The 24,166-nt window shown below is 49.2% G+C and overlaps 1 protein-coding gene across 1 annotated transcript in view; it reads left to right on the forward strand.

Annotated features, from left to right (window-relative positions):
• The window catches only part of ANO2 (anoctamin 2), a 334,097-nt gene that overhangs the window by 308,529 nt on the left and 1,402 nt on the right, over window positions 1–24,166 (forward strand). Inside the window, exons 21-24 of the mRNA XM_068970582.1 lie at window positions 6,687–6,839; window positions 7,247–7,299; window positions 10,472–10,653; window positions 23,146–23,251. Coding sequence (XP_068826683.1) covers window positions 6,687–6,839; window positions 7,247–7,299; window positions 10,472–10,653; window positions 23,146–23,251 — 494 coding nt within the window. The remainder of the gene's footprint in view (window positions 1–6,686; window positions 6,840–7,246; window positions 7,300–10,471; window positions 10,654–23,145; window positions 23,252–24,166) is intronic.

Below are 24,166 nucleotides of genomic sequence, written 5' to 3' on the forward strand. Positions count from 1 at the left end.
AAGTCAGATAAACAGGGAGAGGGACGTGTGCAGGGCATGATGGGAGTGGGGAGGAGAGGTGCCCGGGCTCCCAGTTCTGCCAGGGGGAGGGATGCGGAGTGGAGTCGGGGAGACCCTTCACAGAGGAGGTTCAGTGGAACCTGAAATAGAAACGGTGATCCATCCAACAGACAGAAGAGGAGGAAAATGATAGATGGCCATGTCATGCACCAAGGCTCAGGAATATGGGGAATGTGGTGACTGTAGGGAAGTCTGGATGGTTTTGAGAGGCTTGGAAAGCTGGCAGATTCGGTCTCCAAGTGCCGTGGCTCAGTGTCAGCTCAGAGTGTGGGTGGGGAGCACGTGCGTCTGCAAAACTAACTCAGGGTCATATCTCAAAGGTCTTGAATGACATACCAAAGATCTGGGCGGTATCATGTGTGAGGATGTGTGTGCATGTGTGATGGAAGGGTAGATATGTTCAGTGAAGAATTTTGAGTAAATGAAAAACAACTTCTGTTCCATCAAGAGTTTTTCCACCAGTCCTGGCTGGTCCACTCTGTCCCACTTGATACACTATTTCTTCCTTAAGCCGATCATCCTGAAATGTCCTTCCTGGACAATGTCCAGTGTAATCCACTCCTCCTTGTTATTTTAACCTAAGCCCAGGTAATCAAGGCCAAGATTTTAATTGCATCAGGCAGCACAGGGCTGTAGCTGCATATTGTCAAAGGAGAATGGTTGCTGGGGATTGAGAAGAGAAAACCAATGGGGTTTGTGCTTGCGAGGCTGTCCAGTCTCTGTGCTTTCAGCTAGCCGTCTCTGGAGCACTTGCCAGCAGGCTTTGTAAAGATTTTGTTGAAAATCAACTTATGAATTCCTCCCTAATTGGCTTGGCCCAGGTCTAATCTGTTATTGGTGGAGCCAGCCTGGCTTCTATTATGCAGAGTGCTTAGGATTTCCCGCCCTGCTCCTAGCCTTGTGGAGGCTGGCTATTTTTAGAAGCCAGTCTTGGTGCTGGTGAAGGCTGGTATCACTGCGTCCTCTGAAGTGACCCCAGAAGGCTGCCCATCTGATACAACGTGTAGACCTCTGACAACAAAAAGCAAGTCTTGGAATTGACATTTGTATGCCAGAGGGTTATGGTTTTATACATTTTTTTTTCCTCTCCCCAAGATGAAACAAAGCTTCCTCTTTGTTCCTGCCTTTCTAAATGGATTCCTGGAAATGAACTGTGTACCCGGTCCAAGCCGGTAACACCTGTGGCCATCGAACGTCTTCAGAGGGTGGTTTCTCTTGGCCCCAGGACACCCTGGAGAAGCATCAGAGGAGGGACAGGGTGGTGGTGTCACTGGCCTTTGCTGAGTTCACCCTCTTAAGGTTGTCTGGTGTAAAACACACAGACATGCCTGGAAAAGGCAAGAGGAGAGACCCAGTGTGAGGCTGGGATCATTTCTGGGCACTATTAGCACCACGTAGACCCAAGACCTAGGACTGAAACACCTGGTGATGGAGAGTTGGTGAAGGGAAGATGCAAAGATCAGGGCAGCCCCCTCAGAGGAGAGGGCTCAAGTCTGCCTTGGGAATTCATGAGGGAGGAAGCCGAGGAAGTGGAGAGCCCTAACTTTTCCTAAGATCCTGGAAGGAGGGACATTGGATTTCTGAGTGCCATTTGCATGAGTGTGGAGAGGACAGGCTGTATCAGTTTATAGTCTCTCAGACGTAACCCACCCCGTCTCTCCCCCTTCAGCCCCCACACTAAGTCCTCCAGGGGGCTTTGTAGAGTTTAAACAGTTCTGTTGGAGGAAGTCACTCATACAAACATCACCTCTATAGCCCTGAGCTCATTAGAACCAAGGAGACCAACTTAGAGCCCCAGGAATAAGGACAGAGTCATCTATATACTTAAATACAAACATGCATTTTACAAGCTTTGGAAAACTAGTCTGACATCTGTTTTGCTTTCCTTGTTAATTCCACCCCGCTCCACTCTCTGCTTGCCCTCACCCCACCCCTGACTCTAAAGTGAATTCCTCAGCAAAGCCTGAATTAAGGGATGTGATAGACCCTGCATTTGGAGCTGGCTCCCAAAGCTTGCTTTGGAAGATTTCTTCTCCTGGAGAAGGAAATGGCAACTCACTCCAGTACTCTTGCCTAGAAAATCCCATGGATGGAGGAGCCTGCCGGGCTACAGTCCGTGGGGTCTCAAAGAGTCAGACACAACTGAGCTACTTTGCTTTCACTTTCACTTTCACTTTCAGCCAGCTCGCTAGCCAGGCAGTTGTTCATCTCAGGGACCTGACCTAGGCAAATCTGTGCCTTCTGGTATGTCTTGTCACCAGCTGGTGGCTGCTGGTCTCCTAGAGCCCGCAGGGAATCCCCTGGGCATCATGGAAAATGGCTAAGATAGCACCCCAGTTCAGGGATAGCCACAGCTCTTGACCATGGCCCAAGCAAACTGCCAGACCAAAACAGGTGTGCTGGTGAAGTTCCGTGCATTCTCTCTGTCTCGAAACTTCTGCTTAAGTTTTATTTCATTTTGTTAATTTAACTTTGGATCCTGGTTTTTCTCCTTTTTTAAAAAATTAATTTTTGGCTGTGCCAGGTCTTCATCGCTACGTGAGCTTTTCTCTAGTTGCAGTGAATGAGGGCTAAATCTTCATTGAGGTGCTCAGGCTTCTCACTGCAGCGGCTTCTAGTTGCAGATGTAGGGTCTGGGGCATGCAGGCTCAGTAGCTGCAGCTCCTGGGCTCTAGAGCACAGGCTCAGTAATTGTGGCACATGGGCTTAGTTGCTCTGAGGCATGTGAGATCTTCCTGGATCAGGGATCGAACCCATATCCTGCGCTGGCAGAAGGATTCTTTACCATTGAGTCACCAGGGAAGCCCCTGGTTTTTCTTCCTTTACGTGGATATCTTAGAATCTTGAAGGTTCTCCAAGAGAATGGGAATCATAGCACCATGGCAAATCAGACCTGAAGGGGATTGAAAGTGGTTTCTTCAATTTGAACATGAAGATGCAGAAGCCCAGTGAGACAGAGAGAATTGCCTAAGGACCCGGGGCTAGTGAAAAACACATCCAGGGCTGGAAGTGAGGCCTCTGACTCTCATTCAGTGTTTATCCCTTAAATATGTGTCTGTTTAAGGTACACATATGCAGGATACATTGCAGCCATCTGTACTCCAGTAAGAATTAACAATACACGGGACAGGTATCACTGAACAGTTATTAAGTGACAGACATTGTTGTGAGCACTTTACATATGCAATATTATTTACCCTTTTGTCAACCCACTGGGTGGGTATTTTACTATTCTCAATTTGTAATTGCTTAATAACTTGCCTTAATAATTAGGGAACTCTTGGTGGTCCAATGGCTAAGACTAGACTCCACATTCCCAATGCGGGGTGCCCAGGTCCAACTCCTAGTCAGAGAACTAGATTCCAGAAGCTGCAGCTAAGAGCTTGTATGCCTCAATTAAAGATCCTGCATGTCGCAATGAAGACCTGGTGCAGCTGAATAAATTAATAAGTAAAATATTTTTTAAATAGGGAGGTGTTTTTTAATAATTTGTATATTTTTGTCTGTGCTGGGTCTTCATTGCTGTGTGGTTTTTCTCTATTGCAGTGAGCGAGGGCTACTCTTGAGTTGCACTATATGGGCTTCTCATCGGGGCTCCCCTTGTTGGGGAGCTCTGGGCATGCAGGCTTCAGTCATTGCAACACATGGGCTCAGTATTTGCTGCTCTCGGCTCTGGAACACAGGCTCAGTAGTTGTTGTGCATGAGCTCAGTTGCTCCACGGCTTGTGGGATCTTCCCAGACCAGGGACTGAACCCATGTCTTCTGCATTGGCAGGCAGATTCTATACCACTGAGCCACCAGGGAAGCCCTAGGGAAGCCTTATCAGACTTACTTTCTTGAGACTCAGGTCTAACTTTGCATCAGCAAATCTATACTGAACCACTCCAAGGGATGGAGCCCTGCCTTCAGGAGATGAGTCACAAGTAGACCAATCACAGCAGTGCACAGTAGCAGCTATAACGAAGCAACCGCTTTGTTGGGGGGAGGGGGCGGACTTCTCCAAGGAGATAGCATTTGACTGTTCTTGGGGATGCATAGACTTTTGCTAGCTGGAGAATGAGTGCTTGTGTGCCAGTGAAGGGAGATGCTAAGGGGTTCAGGGAGAAATCTGGAGGTGAGGAGCTCGGGGTCCTGGAATTTCGGCAGAAGCATCACGGCTGTGGGAGGTGCTGGGAGGCTGGCTAGAGAGGTAAGATAACCCGGTACCTATGTCCCGAGATAGGGAATCTGGATTCTATCCAGTAACAGAGAGGAGCCAACAGAAAGGCTTGTGAGTAGGTTAGGTGATGGTCTTGGATTCCTGGAGACTTGGGGCTGGATGGATGTACTGTGTGTGTGCTTGGTGGTTCAGTCGTGTCCAGCTCTTTGAGTCTTGGTGGATTGCAGCCTGCCAGGCTCCTCTGTCCATGGGGATTCTCCAGGCAAGAATACTGTAGTGGGTTGCCATGCCCTCCTCCAGGGGATCTTCCCAACTCAGGGATCGAATCCAGGTCTCTCACATTGCAGGTGGATCCTTTACCATCTGAGCCACCAGGGAAGCCCAGGAATACTGGAGTGGGTAGCCTATTCCCTTCTCCAAGGGATCTTCCCAACCCAGGAATCAAACTGGGGTCTCCCGTGACAAGGAAAGCCGGTAGGAGGAGGTGGTTGCAATTGTCCAGGGAGAAGCAATGGGGGCCTGGACTCCTTACAGCCATCTGACTGGTGCAGGCTGCCTCCACTCCTCTGCCCACACGATTTTGGAGGGGAGAGGAGGGGGGACGCTGTCTTTAATGCATTCTGTGTGCAGGGACAGCATATCCATTAAATCTAAGCTTCCATGTCCATATGGAGACCCCCATGGTCCCTACCCTGAACAGGCTTGAGCTCTCTTCTTCCGGCCTCTGCTGTGTCTAGTACGTTTTTCTTTCTCTCTTGGTGCACATCGAATTTCCTTGCACATCTTCGTACATTTCTGTCTTCTGCTTCACACCCAGCTCCTTGAAGGCAGTCCAGATCTTTGCCTCCTTAAATACTTGGCACCATGCCTGACATTTAATGAGCTCTCAGTACACATGTGATGAATGAATCTACTTTCTAAATAAGGCAGTGACTACAGATAGGGCAAGAAGTGGCCAACTTTGGGAGATTTTTTAAAAGTTTACTTTATTGAAGTGTAGTTGATATATAATTTTGTATTAATTTCTGCTGTACAGCACAGTGATTCAGGTATATATGTAAATAAAAAATATATATTGTTTTTCATATTTTCCCATCATAGCTTATGACGGTAAATTGAATATAGTTTCCTGTGCTACAGTAGGACATTGTTTTCAAGTTACATCAAGGGTCAGCAAATGAATCCAGCCCACTTTATTTACCGCTTTTGTAAATAAAGTTATATTGGAACATAACCAAGCCTGTCGGTCCATGTTTGGCTCCAGCTGTTTCACTCTGCAAAGGCAGAGTTAAGTTATATGACCAGACCATACACAAATAGTTACTATCTGCTCAGCTCTAAAAAACCATGCAGTATTGCCACTGGCAGCGCCATAGATGGACCTCGAGATGATCATACGAAGTGAAGTGAACCAGCCGGAGAAAGCAAATATTATATATCTCATACGTCAAATCCGAAAAATAATACAGGGACTCCCCTGGTAGTCCAGTGTGGTTAAAGCTTCACCTTCCAATGCAGGTCCTGGAGGAGGTTTGATCCCTGATGGGGAAGCTAAAATTCCACATGCCTTGCAGCCAAAAAAACCAAAACATAAACAGAAGCAATATTGTAACAAATTCAGTAAAGATTTTTTAAAATGGTCCACATCAAAAAACACTTAAATGAATGATACAAATGAACTTGTTTACAAAACAGAAACAGACTCTCAGACATAGAAACTTATCAAAGGGGAGAGTGTCAGGGGAGGGGTAAATTAGGAGTTTGGGATTAGCAGGTACAAACTGCTATATATAAAATAGATAACTAACAGGATCTTCCTGTAGAGCACAGGGAACTCTATTAAATATCTTGTAATAATCTATAATGGTAAAGAATCTGCCTGCAATGCACGAGACCCGGGTTTGATTCCTGGGTCAGGAAGATCCTCTGGAGAAGGAAATGACAATCCGCTCCAATATTCTTGCCTGGAGAATCCCATGGACAGAGGAGCCTGGCGGGCTACAGTCCACGGGGTTGCAAGAGTACGGACATGACTGAGCTACTAAACTACCATATATGTGTATCTGAATGCCTTTGCTATATACCTGACACAATATTGTAAATCAACCAAAGTTCCATTAAAAAAAAAAAAAACATTGACTATCTAGACCTTTGCTGAAGAAGTTTGTTAACCTCTGAGTTCAATGAGCAGAATTAGTGACTGGAGATACAAGGTGATGGAAAGGAAGGAGTCGAGATTTGTCCTTTTCTCATGTCTTCTCACCTAAACAGAGCCTTGCACCCAAGTGATAGCACTGACCCCTAGGCCTGCAGGTGCTGAGAGAGACAGCCCCGCTGTGGGGCACACCAGAAAGGGAGTCTGAGCCCAAGGAGGACAAGAGATCCGGGTCAGAAGAGACAGAGGCCAGGGCTGCCAGGCAAAATCCGCCTAACCCCCGCCGCCTCTCGTGCCGTGCTCTCTCGTAGTCATCCAGTTTGGCTTTGTAACCCTCTTCGTGGCCTCCTTTCCTCTGGCACCTGTGTTCGCCCTCCTCAACAACGTCATTGAAGTGCGCCTGGATGCGAAGAAGTTCGTTACAGAGCTGAGACGGCCCGATGCGGTGAGGACCAAGGATATCGGTAAGTCTGCTGCCCGGGGGCCATTCCGCTCCTCCTCATCCCCTCCCTCTGACCCTCCCCCTATCTCCCAGGCCGCCTCCCTCCCACCGTGTCAGGCATCCAGGGTACTGGGGCATCTCTTGCTTCATCAGCCCCTCTGAGCCCCCTCATCCTCTTCTTCTCAGGTGCTGGGAGGTCAGATGATTCACACACACACACACACACACACACACACACACACACACACACTGGCCCCTGGGTTTGCAGACAGGGCTGCCCCTAAGCCTTTCCAGACAAGCCCATCTCTGGGGGCCCCGGCAGAGCCCCGCTGCTAACTTGCCTGCAAAGCGTCACTCTGGCTGTAGCCTTGTCATCACTTGGCTGGGGGCGGGAGGGAGCCAGACGCCCTTCTCTTTCTGTCTTAACAGGGATCTGGTTTGATATCCTCTCTGGCATCGGCAAATTCTCTGTTATCATCAACGTAAGTGCTTGCGTTCCTGACACCGTTTCTCTGTGGGAAGGGCCTTCCAGGGCAGCTGAGGTCTCAGGGCAGGAAACCAGTTCTGTTACCTCCCAGCTTCTTCCATCTGGAGCTCTAATCAATACAGTTGTTGTTCTCATTGTTTAGTCGCTAAGTCGCATCTGACTCTTTGTGACTCCATGGACTGTACCCCGCCAGGTTCCTCTGTTCATGGTATTTCCCAGGCAAGAATACTTAAGTGGGTTGCTGTTTAGCCCCTCTAGTTAACAGTGAGTACACGCCTTCTTACGCATCAGGCTGTCGCCAGAGCTCTGCAGCTTTGTTGTTCATTTCGCTAAGAGAAAGAAAGGTAATTACCCACCAGAATGCGTACCTTGGCCTTAAGAATCCAGATCAGATCTTTCTTCAGAGCCAAGAGTCACGAGGAAAGAATTCCCCATATCTATCCATCTCTTCCCTTTCTTTCTCTACTCCGGAGCTGAACAATACCTGGAGTATCGCCCAGGCTGCAGTTCCTAATTACCGTTCCTCCGAGTTGTCAGTGTGGAGTCTTAATTATCCCTGTGGACTCTGGCACTGCTTGCTTAAGATAGGACATGGAAGAAGAGGGGTCCTGCCTGCTCTGACCTCCTTAACTGCCTTGCCAGACGTGTCCAGGTTTCAGAGGAAATCCTGCTGGACCCAAGCCAACAAATAGCTCTTTTGGCGTCTGCATTCCTTACAGACGGTGGCCAGGCAGGGTCTCCGCTTCCATCTCCTGAGACCAGATCAGTCAGCTCAGCGCACAGCAAGAAAGTCACGGCCCCTGTTCCCTGGGGAGAGAAGTACTGACTCTGCCCGGGCTCCCCACTAAGAACACATAAAGTGACATGAGGTGTGCAGAGAGGCAGAGAGGATCAGCCCGTCACATATGGGACGTTTGATGTAGGAAGTGCAGGTCTCAAGGCTGAGAAATCAGGTGCCGTTTGGAAAATAGATCAATAGCTGCTTTGGAGTTGAGGCTTCTAGAAAAGAAGTAGTTGCTAGTGCTAGTGGCTTCCCAGGTGGCTCAGTGGTAAAGAATCTGCCTACCAAGGCAGGAGATGCAAGAGATGTAGCTTCAACCCCTGGGTTGGGAAGATCCCCTGGAGAAGGAAATGGCAACCCACTCCAGTATTCTTGCCTGGAGAATTCCATGGACAGAGGAGCCTGGTGGGCTACAGTCCATGGGGTCACAAAGAGTCAGACACGACTGAGCACGCATGCTTCTGGGAAAAAGCCCTTGAGTACCAAGCACTTTTCAGCTAGGCCACAGAATGATAGAGGCTTTACTTCCCTGCCCTTACTTCTTATTTGTTAAAAAGTGGGGGTGGGTGAGAGTCTCACCAAATCATATTCTAGAAATTAAAAGAGATGATGAAGGTATGTCTGGCCCATGCTCTGTTAATTGCAGCTGTGATTATTAGAAGTACGTTTCTCACTGTCACATATGGCTATAGCCCTGCACACTCACATATACATTTAGAAAACAATGCCTAAACTGCATTTTTTGAAAGAGCTTTCATTGTTGGTGCTGGGGACAGTATAAACACCTGCCAAAAAGATTTAAGATTTTCTTTGCAGAAAGTCCTCCTGCATTTAAACAGGCAATCATTCGTTTGTCGTTTGGCTTGCTCCGCAGACATTTATAGAGGACTTGGATACACCCGGGGCGAGGTCGGGTGTGTGCATTTCATCCAGCAAGACCTACTCCTCTCCCTCGGTGTCTTACTTTTTCTAAGCAAAATGGGTGAGAGTGACTTCCATCATGTGACAGGATAAAAGGCGCTGAGAGACAGTGGTGAAACAGACTCCCTGTGGAACCATAGCCACAGTGTTCCTGGTTTTTTGGTGTCACTTAGGGGCAAGTGTACCATTCGATGTCCTTGCCCATCACATTTAAGTGGTCCTCTGGACTTCCCAGGTGGCACTAGTGGTAAAGAACCCGCCTGCCAATGTAGGGGAGATATAAGAGACGCACGTTCAATCCCTGGCTTGGGAAGATCCCCTGGAGGAGGGCATGGCAACCCATTCCAATAGTCTTGCCTGGAGAATCCCATGGACAAAGGAGCCTGGTGGGCTACAGTCCATAGGGTGACAAAGAGTCAGACATGACTGAAGTGACTTAGCATGCACACACTCATTGCTATTGATAATTTTCTCAGAAAGTCTTCCACTCCTTTTTTTGAAAAATAGTTTGATTGATTTATTTATGTTCAGATGTGCTGGGTCTTTGGTTCTGCCTGGGCTTTTCTGTAGTTGCAAGTGGTGGCTACTCTCTAGTTGTGGTGCCTGGGCTTCTCATCGTAGTGACTTCTCTTGTTGCAGAGCACGGGCTTCAGGGCACTCAGGCTTCAGTAGCTGCTGCATGTGGGCTCAGTAGTTGCAGCTCCCGGGCTCTAGAGCCCAGGCTCAGTAGTTGTGCCGCACGGGCTTAGTTGCTCCGCGACATGTGGGATCTTCCTGGACCAGGAATCGAACCCATGTCTCCTGCATTGGCAGGCAGATTCTTTACCACTGAGCCACCAGGAAAGCCCCATCCACTCCTCTTTGGTGTGGCCAATGCCAGCATCAGTTCAAATATCTCAGAGATGTTTATGCCCTCCCTCTCCAAATGGTCCAAACTGGCTTAGTATCCTTTGCTTCGGTGGTCATAATTCACTCTCTTGACAGCTAGTGGTTTCCTGCTGCTGCTGCTAAGTTGCTTCAGTCATGTCTGACTGTCTGCGACCCCATAGACGAAAGCCCACCAAGCTCCCCTGTCCCTAGGATTCTCCAGGCAAGAACACTGGAGTGGGTTGCCATTTCCTTCTCCAATGCATGAAAGTGAAAAATGAAAGGAAAGTCACTCAGTCATGTCTGACTCTTAGCGACCCCATGGACTACAGCCTACCAGGCTCCTCCGTCCATGGGATTTTCCAGGCAAGAGTGCTGGAGTGGGGTGCCATTGCCTTCTCCAAGTGGTTTCCTTCCACGAGTCAAAGATGGAAAAGCCAGGCAGGTCAGCAACATGAGCTCAGGGGCGAGGATTCTATTAGTCTGAGCAGCACCTCTGGATGGGGAGCCCGGGATGGGGGCGGTGCCGGATGGACCTGTGCCGCCTGGACGGCGTCCGTCCTGACCGACCCTCAGGTGCTTGTGGTTCTGCCCCCAGGCTTTTGTCATTGCCGTCACCTCCGACTTCATCCCGCGCCTGGTGTACCAGTACTCCTACAGTCACAATGGCACTCTGCACGGCTTTGTCAACCACACCCTCTCCTTTTTCAACGTCAGCCAGCTGAAGGAGGGAACGCAGCCCGAGAACTCCCAGTTTGAGCAGGAGGTTCAGTTCTGCAGGTAAGGTGATCGGGAGCAGGAGGGCGGTGGAGGACTGGAAGCGGCAAGTCCAAGTAACTCTCCGGATGACCTAGGATTGTATCAGTGTCCTTCTCCTTAGCCTCTGTCTCCTACCCCCAGACCCCAGATCCCAAGAAATCAATTTCAATGAATCAACCAATATTTTTTTTTTAACTGGAAGGTTTCAACACTTTATTTTTCTTAACTTTTAATTTTGTTTTGGGGTATAGATGGTTAACAATGCCATGATAGTTTCAGATGGATGGCAGAGAGACTTAGCCATACATACACACATATCCATTCTCCCCAAACTCCTTCCCCATCCAGGCTGCCACATAACATTGAGCAGAGTTCCTTGTGCCATACAGTAAGTCCTTGCTAGTGATCTGTTGTAAATATAACAGTGTGCCCATGTCCATCCCAAACTCTCTGACTATTCCGTCCCTCTATCCTTCCCCCCGGCAACCATAAGCTTGTTCTCTGAACAAATCAACCAACATTTGTTGAGTGCCTTTTGCTAGACACTGTGGAGCAGATGGAAAGGTATATAGGTTCATTCTCACCATCAAGGGAAGGTCTGGTTTATGGTCTGGTTGGGAAGGAAACAGAACTCTCTAGGACACTGCACATTGTTCAGTGATTATGTGTAGTACAGACCATGGACTTCCCTGGTAGCTCAGATGGTAAAGCGTCTGTCTACAATGCGGGAGACCCGGCTTCGATCCCTGGGTCGGGAAGATCCGCTGGAGAAGGAAATGGCAATCCACTCCACTACTGTTGCCTGGAAAATCCCATGAACAGAAGAGCCTGGTAGGCTACAGTTCATGGGGTCGCAAAGAGTCGGACATGACTGAGCGACTTCACTTACTTACTTACTTACTTACTTACAGACCATGAGCCTCATGGGTGTTTGGAGGAGAGGGAGAATGGTGGAGGCTGGAATGGAAAGGGTAGGCTTCTTGGAGGAGCCATGAAGAGCTGTAGGGCAAAAAGCATATCATTGGTGTGGAGTCAGCATGAGCCAGGTCATGGGGGTGTAGATGAACCTGGGGTATTCGATAAATGCTTAGGGGCTAGCTGGTAGAGTCTGCGAGGAGAGTGTTTGGGAGATAAACATAGGGAATAATATAGGAAATACAATATATAGAGCAACTCCTTGGGTAGTGTAAGCCAAGTGCTGTTGGACTTGAATAGGTAGGATGAAGTAGATACTGAGAAACCTTGAAATCTTATAGGAATTTTAATGTGATGCAGTAGGAAGTTATGGACTTTTATAGGGCCAGGTAGTTAGAGGATAAAGTGTAGGCTTGGACTTCCCTGGTGGCTCAGAAGGTTAAGCGTCTGTCTACCATGCAGGAGACCCAGATTCGATCCCTGGGTCGGGAAGATCCCCTGGAGAAGGAAATGGCAATCCACTCCAGTACTATTGCCTGGAAAATCCCATGGACAGAGGAGCCTGGTAGGCTACAGTCCATGGGGTCGCAAAGAGTCGGACACGACTGAGTGACTTCACTTTCACTTTAGGAAAATTAATTTGGTCTTCGAGTGGAAGATGGGTTAGAATTGAGGGAACTCAAGGAGAGCTGCTGAGGTGCTACACCATTCAAACATGAGCCATGGAAGGCCTGGAACGGAAATGTGGAAGAAATTCGGAGTGGGGGACAAGATGAGCTACTTAATGTTGCACCTTACAAAGCTGGGGACCAGAGGCCTGAGAGAGAGCCTGAGTCAGGATGATTCCAAAGTTTGGGCTGATGTCAGAAGACTGGGAAATTGTGGGTCCGTTGACAGGGATGGGGAAGATGCTAAGAGAATCTGATTTTACCGTCCATGTGATGAATTTGGTCCCAGTCATGTTGCATGTAAAACGATGGTAAGAAATCTAAGAGGGGAATTTCCATCTAACTCCTGGAGACAGTAGCTGGAATTGCCAAGAGGACCAGGTTAGAGTCATGATTGCAGTCTGTCAGCACAGGGATCTCTGAAGCGAAAAACAGAGAACTCTCCACTGCTTACCTGAGAAGGGCAAAGAAAGAGAGAAAAGAAGCAGGGGGAAATCAATTCTCTAACCCTTTTGTACCTTGGTTAAGTGATGGTCCCTGGAGGACTCGATCCAAGATCATGCCTCTTGTATTTAAACAAATAGAACACGGGACTTCCCTGGTAGTCCAGTGGTTAAGAATCCACCTGCCAGTGCGGGGGACACAAGTTGGATCTCTGGTTCAGGAACTAAGATTCCACATGCCACAGGGCGTCTAAGCTACAACCGCTGAGCCTGTGCTCTAGAGCGTGTGAGCCACAACCACAGCTACTGAGTCCACACTCCCTAGAGCCCGTGCTCAGCAACCAGAGGAGCCAGAGGAAACCTCTGTGATCCTAGAAAAGTCTTCAGCTTTCTAAGAGGTTTCCAGTGACAGATCCTAAAGCAAGACTGACATTTGTTCAAGAATGCACGCCTCAACCCTACTTGGAGCCATGAACGGCACAAGTGTGACTTGTTGCCTGGGGAAGCCAAGGCTAACACTGCTCCTTTGGTTGGTCTAGAAGCATATAAACCTTCTAGAAGTTGGTCTGGAAGGTCTATCCATAGGGACCTTGCCCTTGATTATCAGATCTTCCAGTGACCCTCTGAATATATTTTCAATGGATTGAACTGGCTTAAACAGGAAGGGACTTAAATGCCTCCATATTGAAAGTTGAGGGTAGTTTTAGTTGAGTAGACTTGATTCAATCTGCCCAAACTAAATCTTGCTCCATCTTCCAACTCTGCTGTAGTCGATGGTGACTCTAGTTTCAAGGAAACTACGGACCAGTATTATACTGCGTCCACATCCAGTGGGAGACAAGCCTTCTACCTCTTTCCCAACCATATCAGCAAAAGTCTTGCTGCAGCTTGTTGGCTGGGATCAGCGCATGCTTCCTATCCAGAACCAACCCCTGCAGCCAGAAGAATGTGATGCTTTCCGTGGTCTTTGGCACTGTGGGGCTTGGGAGTGGGAGGTGAAATGATCTCCATCTAAAGCACATGGTCTCAGAGTAGGGGATCTTCCCTCCTCTGAGATCTGAAGTTACGGTGAACAGATGCAGCTCAGCCAAAACAGCAGGTGCCCAGGAGACCAGGCATTATTAGCACACCTGAATGGCGTTGAGCTTTGCTGTGTCCACTGTCAGAGTCACTGGACTTTCCTGGCAGCCATAAAGCCCTGATAACTCTTCTCTCCACTGAAAGTAGAGGGGACTGTGGCTCGTGTGTGGTCCATAGAGTGGCGGAATTAAAACTAGCTGTGTGTGTAGGAAGTGCATTCTACATTTCTGTCAAGAAAACGTACCTGCAGAAAATAGATTGAGCTCAAAGAGTATGGTTTGATCTTACTCCATACCAACCGGGATCATAGGATCATTGTACACCTATTTTTTTTTATACTTTATTTATTTGTTTTTGGCTGTGCTGGGTCTTCATTGCTGTGCATGGGCTTTCTCTAGTTGCAGGGAGTGGGTGCTACTCTTCATTGTGGGGCATAGGCTGTAGGTACACGGACTTCAGTCACTGTGGCATGTGGGCTCAATAACGGTGCCACACGGGCTTAGTTGCTGAATAGCATGTGGGATCTTCCAGGACCAGGGCTCAAATCCATATCAGCAAAAGTCTTGCGAAAGTCCCCTGCATTGGCAGGTGGGTTCTTAACTACCAGACCACTAGGGAAGTCCTCACTGTACACCTGTTTTTGAGGCTTTATGATAGGCTTGGCATCGGTCATATAATAGAGAACAAGACGGTGCCTCCCTCAAGGAGTCTAGATGAATGAGATGAGTAAGCAATGAGAATCGAGCTTCTGTGATTGCAATTGAGAGACTGCAGGACACTCTCCTAGCCCTGAAGGAAGAGGCCATGCACCTAACCCAGACCTCAGTGTCCAGTGCAGAAGTGGCCAGAGGGAGAATCCTGTTGAATCTGCTCCCTCCCAGGAGGGACCAAGGCTGCCTGGGTGGTGAGCGGGGTTGGAGGAGCAGTGATGGGCAGGAAGGGGTTATCAGGTGGTGTGGGGGGTCCAGGGAGGACAGGGTGTCCCACGCAGAGGGGCTGGATTGTGCTCAGTGGTCGGAGATGGAATAATGGGGTTGAACAGGAGAGAGAGACCAGGCAGGCACGGGAGGCGTGTGGACTCCTCTTATGGCACTGGGAGCCGCTGTGGGGATTGAAAGGACTTCTCACCGGTGTCATCTCTGACTGCGCTGTGAAGAGAAGCAGGTTACATTGGAAATAAGGGGCCGCCCTGCTCTGAAGTGTAAAACAGATGCCTGGAGAGCGGGGTCAGCATATTATTTAGACACACACCATCCCAAACGGGTATACCATGTGGGCTGCCTTTTCTAGAAGAATGAGGAGTGCTGATGGAGATCTGTACCCACCCCAGGTGGGTCCTGCTCACTGCATGCCGTGGGGTCCTGGCTGGCTCGCCAAAGTCTCTGGAAACTTAGGAAGTAGAGACATAAATTACTGATGTCCTTGTAAGCCAGGATTTGTCAGTGGCTGTCAGAAAGAGAAATGAAAAAATGAGGATGGAGAGAAAGCGAGATTGTGAGAAACACAGACACACAGACAACGTCAGAGCTAGCCCCAAAGCCAGTGTTGAGAACTGCTTCCGTGGTGGGAAATGAAATTTGCCCTGATTTTCTGGCAGATAGTGTTGGGAACTCAATGACCCTTCTTATTCTTAGTTTTTCATGACCTCTGGAGATAAATGTGGTCAAATAAAACTGAGGTCTCGGGCTGCAGCCCAGCCTCGCCAAGGATAGAGGTATCTTAAAAATAGCAGTAAAAGTTAGGACAAGTCTCCGACTGCCCTTTCGAGATGCGTTCTTAGCATTTTTGGAGCTATGTCTGCCTCGGCCATTTAACTGACCATGCAGGGCTCTTGATAGACAGCCCCATGACGTCAGTCTGTGGCATGCTTAGTGGCCATTTAACAGGGTCAAGGTCCCCTGTGTCCTACAGGCTGGATGGTGGCTCAGGCTTCTGGCTCGGCGGGAGGAGAGCAGAGAGGTCAGCAGGTCAGGGACTGGGGTCTCAGAGCTCAAGGAACCCACCTTGGCTTGGGCAACCCACTGGGTCTGTTTGGAGATGCTAAGTATCCTGAACCAGCATCCTTGGGTGGTGCCTGTGGGCTTGTCTATAAGACTCAAGTTCTCTCCTGTCCCAGGAGCCTTCAAGTTCCTTCTGGGGCCTGCCTGCATCTCCTCTGTTCCTGGCTGAGACCAGAGGGAAAGCCAGCTTTCTGGGTACCTCTGCTTATCTTTATCAGCCACTAGATCAACTCGGGCCTAGTGGGCTGGGCTCTTTTCCTTTGTTGAAGGGAAAGTTCCTAAAGACATTTGTAAGCAGCTCGGGTGGTATGAAAATATTGTGTGCCATCTTGTTCAGCATTAAGACATTACTTTCCATTGGACTGGGACTATTAAATTTTATTTTTACATACCACTGTTTGGGCTTGAGAAATGCATTCACTAACTGATGTATAATGACTAAAAGATCATATTAGAAAGCAGTTTCGCATATGTATGGGATCTAGAAAGATGGTACTGATGAAGCTATTTTGCAGGGCAGCAATGGAGATGCAGCCATGGAGAACAGACTTGTGGGTGAGGGCAGAGGGAGGAAGGAGAGGGTGAGACGGATGGAGAGAGCAGCGTGCAGACATGTACACTACGGTATGGAAACTGATAGCCAATGGGAATTTACTGTATGACTCAGAGAACTCAAACCAGGGCTCTGTAACACCCTAGAGAGGTGGGATGGGGTGGGAGGTGGGAGGGAGGTTCAAGAGGGAGGGGCATAGGTATACCTACGGCTGTTTCGTGTTGATGTATGGCAGATATCAAGCCAATATTGTAAAGCAGTTATCCTTCCATTAAAAATAAATAATAAAAAAAAAAAGCCATTTCCATGACGTCCCTGGTGCAATGGTTAAGACGCAGCACTTGCGCTGCAGGGGGAACGGTGTCCATCCCTGGTCAGGAAGCTAAGAGCTCACATGCTACAGGGAGTGCCCCGCTCCCCCCAAAAAAGCCATTTCTGAATGTCGAGGACCAGCCGCTTGGTTTATTATGTCAGCAGCTGCAGTGATTCTGTATTGTGATGACCTGTGGCAGGTGTCACTGTCAAGGTCACCCTGCGAGTAAGGATGGGAAGGGGGCATCTGAGCCAGGAGCAGCTTTTCCCTGCCTACACCTCAGTTTCCCCATCTGTAAAAGTGGAGACTTGAAAAAATCACCTCCTTCACCTCCTCACCTCATCTTCTTTTCTACTTTGTGCAAAAAAATCAACAGTGAGCAACACGTGTAATATATGAATTTATTCCTGAGGAAGTTTTAAACATTACAGGCAACCTCTCCAACTCGGTCCCACATCCACACAGCCCTGCCCAGCCCTCAGCATCTTTCCTACTATAGCCCTGGTAACACATTTGCGTGACCCTTTCTCAGTCATTTTCCTATGTATTAACATAAAAAAGAATTTATAGAACTTTTTAAGACACTTCACAGGTTCTTTTTCTAATAATGAACTATATTTTGAGTTAATAGGAACCTTATTTCTTCAGGTCATGTATACATTCAACGTGATTATTTCACAGTGTTCAAACAATCTAGGTAAAATATGAAAGCATTTTTAAAGTTAAGAGTTAGTGTTGACTTTTGCACCTCTTTTACTTAATGTATGTGAGTTTGCTTCACTTAACCCTGTGATTTGGCTCCTGGAAGCTCAATGTGAAAATATATTTGGGTCACTGAATATTGTCATTAATTGGATCTTTTTAAAAAATATTTTACTTCTTTTTGGCTGTGCTGGGTCCTCATGGGTTTGTGCAGGCTCTCTGGTTGCAGTGAGTATGGGCTGCTGTCTAGTTGTGGTGTGCAGGCGTCTAGCTGCAGTGGCTTCTCTTGTTGTGGAGCACAGGCTCCAGGGTATGTGGGCTTCAGTAGTTGGGCATGCGGGCTCAGTAATCGCAGCTCCTGGCTCTAGAGCACAGACTCCGTAGTTGTGGGTGCATGGGCTCAGTTGCCCTACAGCATTGGGGAATCTTCCTGGCCCAGGAATCAAAACTGTGTCCCCAGCATTGGCAGGCGGATTCTTAACCACTGGACCCCCTAGGAAGCCCTGCATCCTTCTTTTGCAATTAAGAACTTTTTTGTTATAAAAGTCATTCTTTACAGATGTATGTGCACATACATGTATATGTATGTATAGGGTTATGTAAAGGAAAAGACTCTTTTCTCAGCCCCCACCCCAGTGATTCTCTCCCAGAAGAAACTGTTGTGTCCATTTCTGCCTCCAGAAATCACATTCACACGAGCCATCTCATTTACTGCTGACTGTGTTTTCCTCTGACATTCAATATAAATACACACACACACGCACGTACTCACGTTCCTTTGTTCATGGTGGGTCGAGAAGGCTGTCCCGTGCTCACCTGCTATGTACCCAGCCCAGTGATGCACATTTTGTTGGCTCCGAGAAGTTAGAATGACGAGGTCCAGAAACATGGAAGAACTTTCTCGGGTTCTTACAATTAGTAAGGGGTCCAGCCGCTCCAGTCCAGTTTTAGAGACTCTAGTTGTCTCATTATTGGAAGACTCTCCTTATTACAAAGACTCCAGGGAACTCTCAAACTCGAAGTTAAGGCTCAAAGAAAATAAAGGAAGACTGAAGGGATGAGGGTGCGATCTGGGAACTGTTGCTAAAATTATAACCCCGAGCTTCAGCCCCAGCCAGCAGATGCAGGAAGTGAGCACGTGTGGGGTTCTCCTGGTGCTGGGCCACCCAGTGGGACTTTGGGAGACCCAGAGCTCTCAGAACCAGGGGAAAGGGGATGGCTTTGGGAAGCACTTGAGGGGATGGGAACGGAACAGAAGCTCTCCTGCCCATCAGCCTGACGCTGGCCTGCTTCGTGCCTTCACCTGGACTGAGAACGTGAGAGAAGCTGCCTGCAGTTGGGCATCAGCTCTATTTGGTTCATCTCAGTGTCATGGGACCCTCAGGGCATCTGAGCCATGCTCAGAAAGCCATGCTCCTGCAAAGCCAGGAGGAACTGGGGGCAGGGGCGTACCTGCTCCGTCCTCTTTTAACAGAAGAGGTGTACTTCTTAAGTCACCTTCAGTTAAAGGAGAAAGAACAGCTCTGATGTATCGGGTCCTCTGACATGTCTGGCAGTGTGCTGAGTGGTCCTCATTACAGCTTTGTGAGATGGAACGTCCATGTTTCATGGATGAGGACCCCAGCCATCAGGTCGTTCGGTAACTTGCTGGAGGACAGAGAAGTGAAACAGTGGGGGTGGGACCAAGCCTTCACCTCCTGACTCCCCACTCTTTTGCCAATGCCGTTCTCTGCACTGGGCTGGAGGTGAAACAGACCACTGTCACTGGGTTGGCCACGATCAAGTTCAATAGCCACTCTGTCTTTTCTGGAATGGCAACCCACTCCAATGTTCTTGCCTGGAGAATCCCAGGGACGGGGGAGCCTGGTGGGCTGCCGTCTATGGGGTTGCATAGAGTCGGACACGACTGAAGCGACTTAGCAGCAGCAGTCTTAAGACTAATGATCTCTTTGTTTAATTAGTGTCTTCTGATTACTCAGTGAAAACATTTGATACACTTGAATTCTTAGGATGATTTTTTTTTTTAATTCTGAAATCTGAACTTTTGTTGTTGTTCAGTCACTAAGTCGTGCCTGACTCTTTGTGACCCCGTGGACTGCAGCACTCCAGGCTTCCCTGTCCTTCACTATCTCCCAGAGTTTGCTCAAACTCATGTCCATTGAGTCGGTGATGCCACCCAACCATCTCATCCTCTACTACCCTCTCCTCCTTTTGCCTTCAATCTTTCCTAGCATCAGGGTCTTTTCCAGTGAGTTGGCTCGTTACATCATGTGGCCAAAGTATTGGTTTCAGCTTCAGCATCAGTCCTTCTAATGAATATTCAGGATTGATTTCCTTTAAGATTGACTGATTTGATCTCCTTGCAGTCCAAGGGACTCTCAAGAGTCTTCTCCAGCACCCACTTGACTTCTTAGGGTGAATTATTTTTAAATTACGAAATCTGAACTTACACTGGAATGTAAATGAGCAATCATTTACCTGGTGGCAGAGGCTTACTGGAATCAGTGTTCTTCAAACTGTGAATCATGGTTCATCAGTTGGGAAATGGCTTAGTGTATCATGAGCAGCATTTTAAAGACTAGGAAAGGAGAGGACAGCAGAGAATAAAAGAGTATCAGAGCATGGGATACAGCAAGGATGAGTGTGTTCTGTGTGATTTTTGTTTCTGTGATACATATGCATGTATGCATAAATGTAAAATGCATTGCTTACTCCAGGTCACAGTTTTTATTTAAAGTTAGCTTTGGAAAGAGAAATGTGAACAGATGCACGAATCATTAAATTGCACACTGCTCTTTTCTGGGCAGTGCTGGCCCTGTAGTTCCTGACAAAGCACCCTTAGTCCACTGGCACAGCGGGACCGCGAGTCGAGCTTTCTGGACGGATCTCTGTGTTAATCTTTCCCCAGACCCTTGATGAGATGGATGTGCCTGCCAGATTCAAAACATGTTTTGGACACTCAGGGAGGGTAAAGTGACATTTCCAAACGCTGTGGTGAGTTAGTAGCAGAAGTGGGACCAGAATTAGATTATTTATGGATTCTTTGCAGACTGGAAAGAGAGAGGGGTGAGCGATGGCTGTCTTACTGAGGTCAGTGAGCAGCTGTTCCTTCATCGATAGAGCTAGAAAACAAGCGGGAGTGACTTCGATTGTGGTGGCAGGATCAGACTGGACCTAGGGGAGTCTACCCCATGGTCAAAAGTGGGGGCGAGCAGGGGTGTACAGCACCCCTCTTCCAGGGGTCTTGAGAAAAGCAGGACAGATTCCTGTCTGCCTGGGATTTGAGGGGCAGAGCAGGAGGGTGGGCAAGCCTGAGATTTTTTTCCCCACCCGAGCGCTGAAGAACTGATGCTTTTGAACTGTGGTATAGGAGAAGACTCCTAAGAATCCCTTGGACTACAAGGAGATCCAACCAGTCCATTCTGAAGGAGATCAGCCCTGGGTGTTCTTTGGAGGGAATGATGCTGAAGCTGAAGCTCCAGTACTTTAGCCACCTCATGCAAAGAGTTGACTCATTGGAAAAGACTCTGATGCTGGGAGGGATTGGAGGAAAGAGGAAAAGGGGATGACAGAGGATGAGATGGCTGGATGGCATCACCGACTCAATGGACATGAGTTTGAGTGAACTCCAGGAGTTGGTGATAAACAGGGAGGCCTGGCGTGCTGCAGTTCATGGGGTCGTAAAGAGTCGGACACGACTGAGCGACTGAACTGAACTGACTGAAGATGACCTTATTCCCTTGGCCACACCCTCGCCCTCTCCCATGAGTGGGCATGGTCTAGAGCTGGTCTTGTTTCTGTCCTCAGCTGAGGATGGTGAGGATGAACCCTGTGGTGCTTTGCTGGGCTGCAGTTAGCTTTGCTTCTCATCCGGATGTCAAACCAAGCCCACAACAGCTGTGATCAGCTGTCGGAAGAGGGGAGCCGGGTGGGAGGGGGCGGCTTCTGGCCTTCTGCCCAGCCCCAGTCAAACTTTCAGCCTCCACCTCTCCGTTTGCCTCTCTCTGTGGCTGACTCTCCCGCTATGACTTTTTCTGCCTTTTTGCCTGCATCTCTTTTCATCTTCCTTTTTCACTCTTCTTCCCTCCTGGGAGGGGATCTTCTTGGGCCATGTCTTCTTGGACCATTGAAAGCCCTCATGCTTCTGTGTGGACCTTTGGAGCTGTGGGTTCATTCAGGACAGGGAAGGGTTCAGAGAGCACCCACAGCAGAGTCCCCCACCCCAAACCACAGCTGGTGGCCAGGAGTTTCCCGACAATGGAGGAAAGCCTGGATTCAGGCAGACTGGGATTCTCACCTTGAATCCACCCCTGGCTGGCCAAGCATTGAACTTCTCTGAGCCTCAGTTCCCTCCTGGTTTACACGGGGATACCCATGCCTGCCCGCAGATCTTATTCTCAAGTGAAGAAGCTTCAGAAAAGTTCCTTGTCGGGGGTGGACACGTTCAGTATATGCTTGTTTTTCCTTCTGGGTGCCCCCAACCCTCCCTGCCTTCCTCGGTGTCCCTGCACCCCCCCGGTGGCCTGATGCTACCCCATCTCATGCTTCAGCCCAGGGCTTGTTTTGCTTTCACTGAGCATTGAAGATTTGTTGAATTCCATGGAGAAAACAGTTCCATGAAGGAGCATAAATCTTCTGTACCAGCTCTTGCCATTTTTCCAGGCTTAGAAAAAAAGTAATTCTGAGAAAATAAGCCATTTTTAACATGAGTCATCTCAGGATGGGAAGTGGGGGGAGGGGGGAAGGCAATAGCTCAGACAAGCCCTAGACCTCTCCATGGTCTGAGCTTGAGGCAGGCACTGACATTTTGTTTTTCAAACTCTGTGTGTGTGTGTGTGTGTGTGTGTGTGTGTGTGTGTGTGTGTGTGTGTGTGTGTCTGCAGTTGCTCAGCTGTGTTTGACTCTTTGCAACCCCATAGACTATAGCCCACCAGGCTCCTCTGTCTATGGAATTTTCCAGGCAAGAATACTGGAGTGGGTTGCCGTTTCCTCCTCCAGGGGAACTTCCCAACCCAGCCGTCGAACCTGTGCCTCTTGCATCTCCAGCACTGCAGCAAGATTCTTTACCACTGAGTCACTGGGGAAGCCTTAAACAATGTGGGCAGATGATCAAGATGGGCAGATAAAAGAGGCCCAACTGTGACCATTACCACTGCTCCCCCAAATCCACTCAGCCTTCAGCTTGGTCTGAATCAGCTGTCAAGCGAGGCAGCTCCTCTCATGGCCAGGGTCCCAGAGCAGACCAGGCTGGGGAGGCCCTCTGGACTCTGCTGGCTTCTGTGTCTTCACTGAGTCCTGGGCCTCGGAGCACTCTGCCAGGTGTCTGCGGGTTTCCTGCCGCTCCCAGAGCCCACAGGCAAGTGGATCCCAGATGGATCCCCTGTCCTGAGTTCCTCTCATGATTCCTGGACCCCTCATGGCAACCCATCCCAGTATTCTTGCCTGGAAAATTCCATGGACAGAGGAGCCCAATGAGCTACAGTCCATGGGGTCACAGAAGAGTCAGACACGACTGAGCACACTCAGAGACATGTGTGTGCGCACGCGTGCACACACACACACACACACACACACACACACGAAGGACAATCCAAAGGAAACTTCTGGAGATGTTGGAGAGAGTGAGAAAGACACTTCTAGGCTAACATTGGCTCTTTTGGAGTTTGGGCTTTCTTGGACGTTGTTGATTGGGCCCTGGGTTCCTTACCTCTGTCCCTTACTCCCTAGGTCTAAGAGCCAAGGCTCTGCTTGCTGCTCTGACTTTTGAGGTGATAGCCAGAGAGGTACCCCCTTCCCTCTGTCTCCTCCCAGTCTTCACATCGCCTTCCTCTCTGGGCAGGTTTAAGGATTACCGGGAGCCGCCGTGGGCCCCAAACCCGTATGAGTTTTCCAAGCAGTACTGGGCCGTTCTGTCTGCACGTCTGGCTTTTGTCATAATCTTCCAGGTGAGTTGTTCAGCTAAGTTAGGGACAGCTGGTTAGGATCCAGGCTCAGGGATCCAGACAGCCCTGCATCCGGGTTTTGAGGGTGCCCTGTGACCCTCTGCTGGGTGAGGGCTTTCCTGAACGCATGGATGAGCAGAAGCAGAAAAGGGCAGAGTCAGGTTGCGAGGCAGACATGGAGTGATGTGCAGGGTGGAGAAGGATTCCCACGTAAACCTCAGACTGGAAAGTGGGGCACGGCAGAGGGAGCAGAGTCTGCCCGAAGGCAGACAGGCAGCCACCCCACCGCCCCCGCCAGTCTCCGCACTCAAGAAAGGGCTCCAGTTCTAACCCTTCCTTCTAGCTCCTGCTGGCCCCCTCTTTGTTGTATTGTTTGAGACCGCTGGTGGGAAAGGCCCCCAGAGCCCCACCAGGCGCCCCTGCTGAATAGCAAACCCGAGCTGGCTATTCCTATCTCCCAGACTAGCTGAAGCTACAGTTGTGGCGCCAAGATTCTCTGGGCATGAGGCCCCCATTCCCACTGCCAGCCTTGGAGCAGAGCTGGGGCATCAGCCCAGATCCCTTACCCATCACTCCCACCCCAGGCTTTTGTACTCCCCAAAGGCGGGTCCCTGGAGGGCTCTAAGGTATCCTGGCCCGGACCCCAGCCCAGGAGGTGGGGAACACCCCCAGCTAGTCTTCACCTGGAGAAGCAGCATTCTTGCTCCGGGGGATGGTGGAGCAGGGGGAGTGTGTGCTGAGATTCCTCACCTGTCACCCACGGCCCCCCACCCTCAGGAGCCGCCTCGCTTCACCACCGCGAGTCAGGTGTCGCTTCCACTCCACTGGGAGGGCTTGGTTTAAGAGGCGGGTGTGGGACTTGACTCAGCAGCTCCAGATGCCCTGAGGTGCCCAGGGGCCCCTGGGAACAACCTTGGT

Source organism: Capricornis sumatraensis, chromosome 4 (assembly GCF_032405125.1).
Source record: "Capricornis sumatraensis isolate serow.1 chromosome 4, serow.2, whole genome shotgun sequence".
NCBI lineage: Eukaryota > Metazoa > Chordata > Mammalia > Artiodactyla > Bovidae > Capricornis > Capricornis sumatraensis.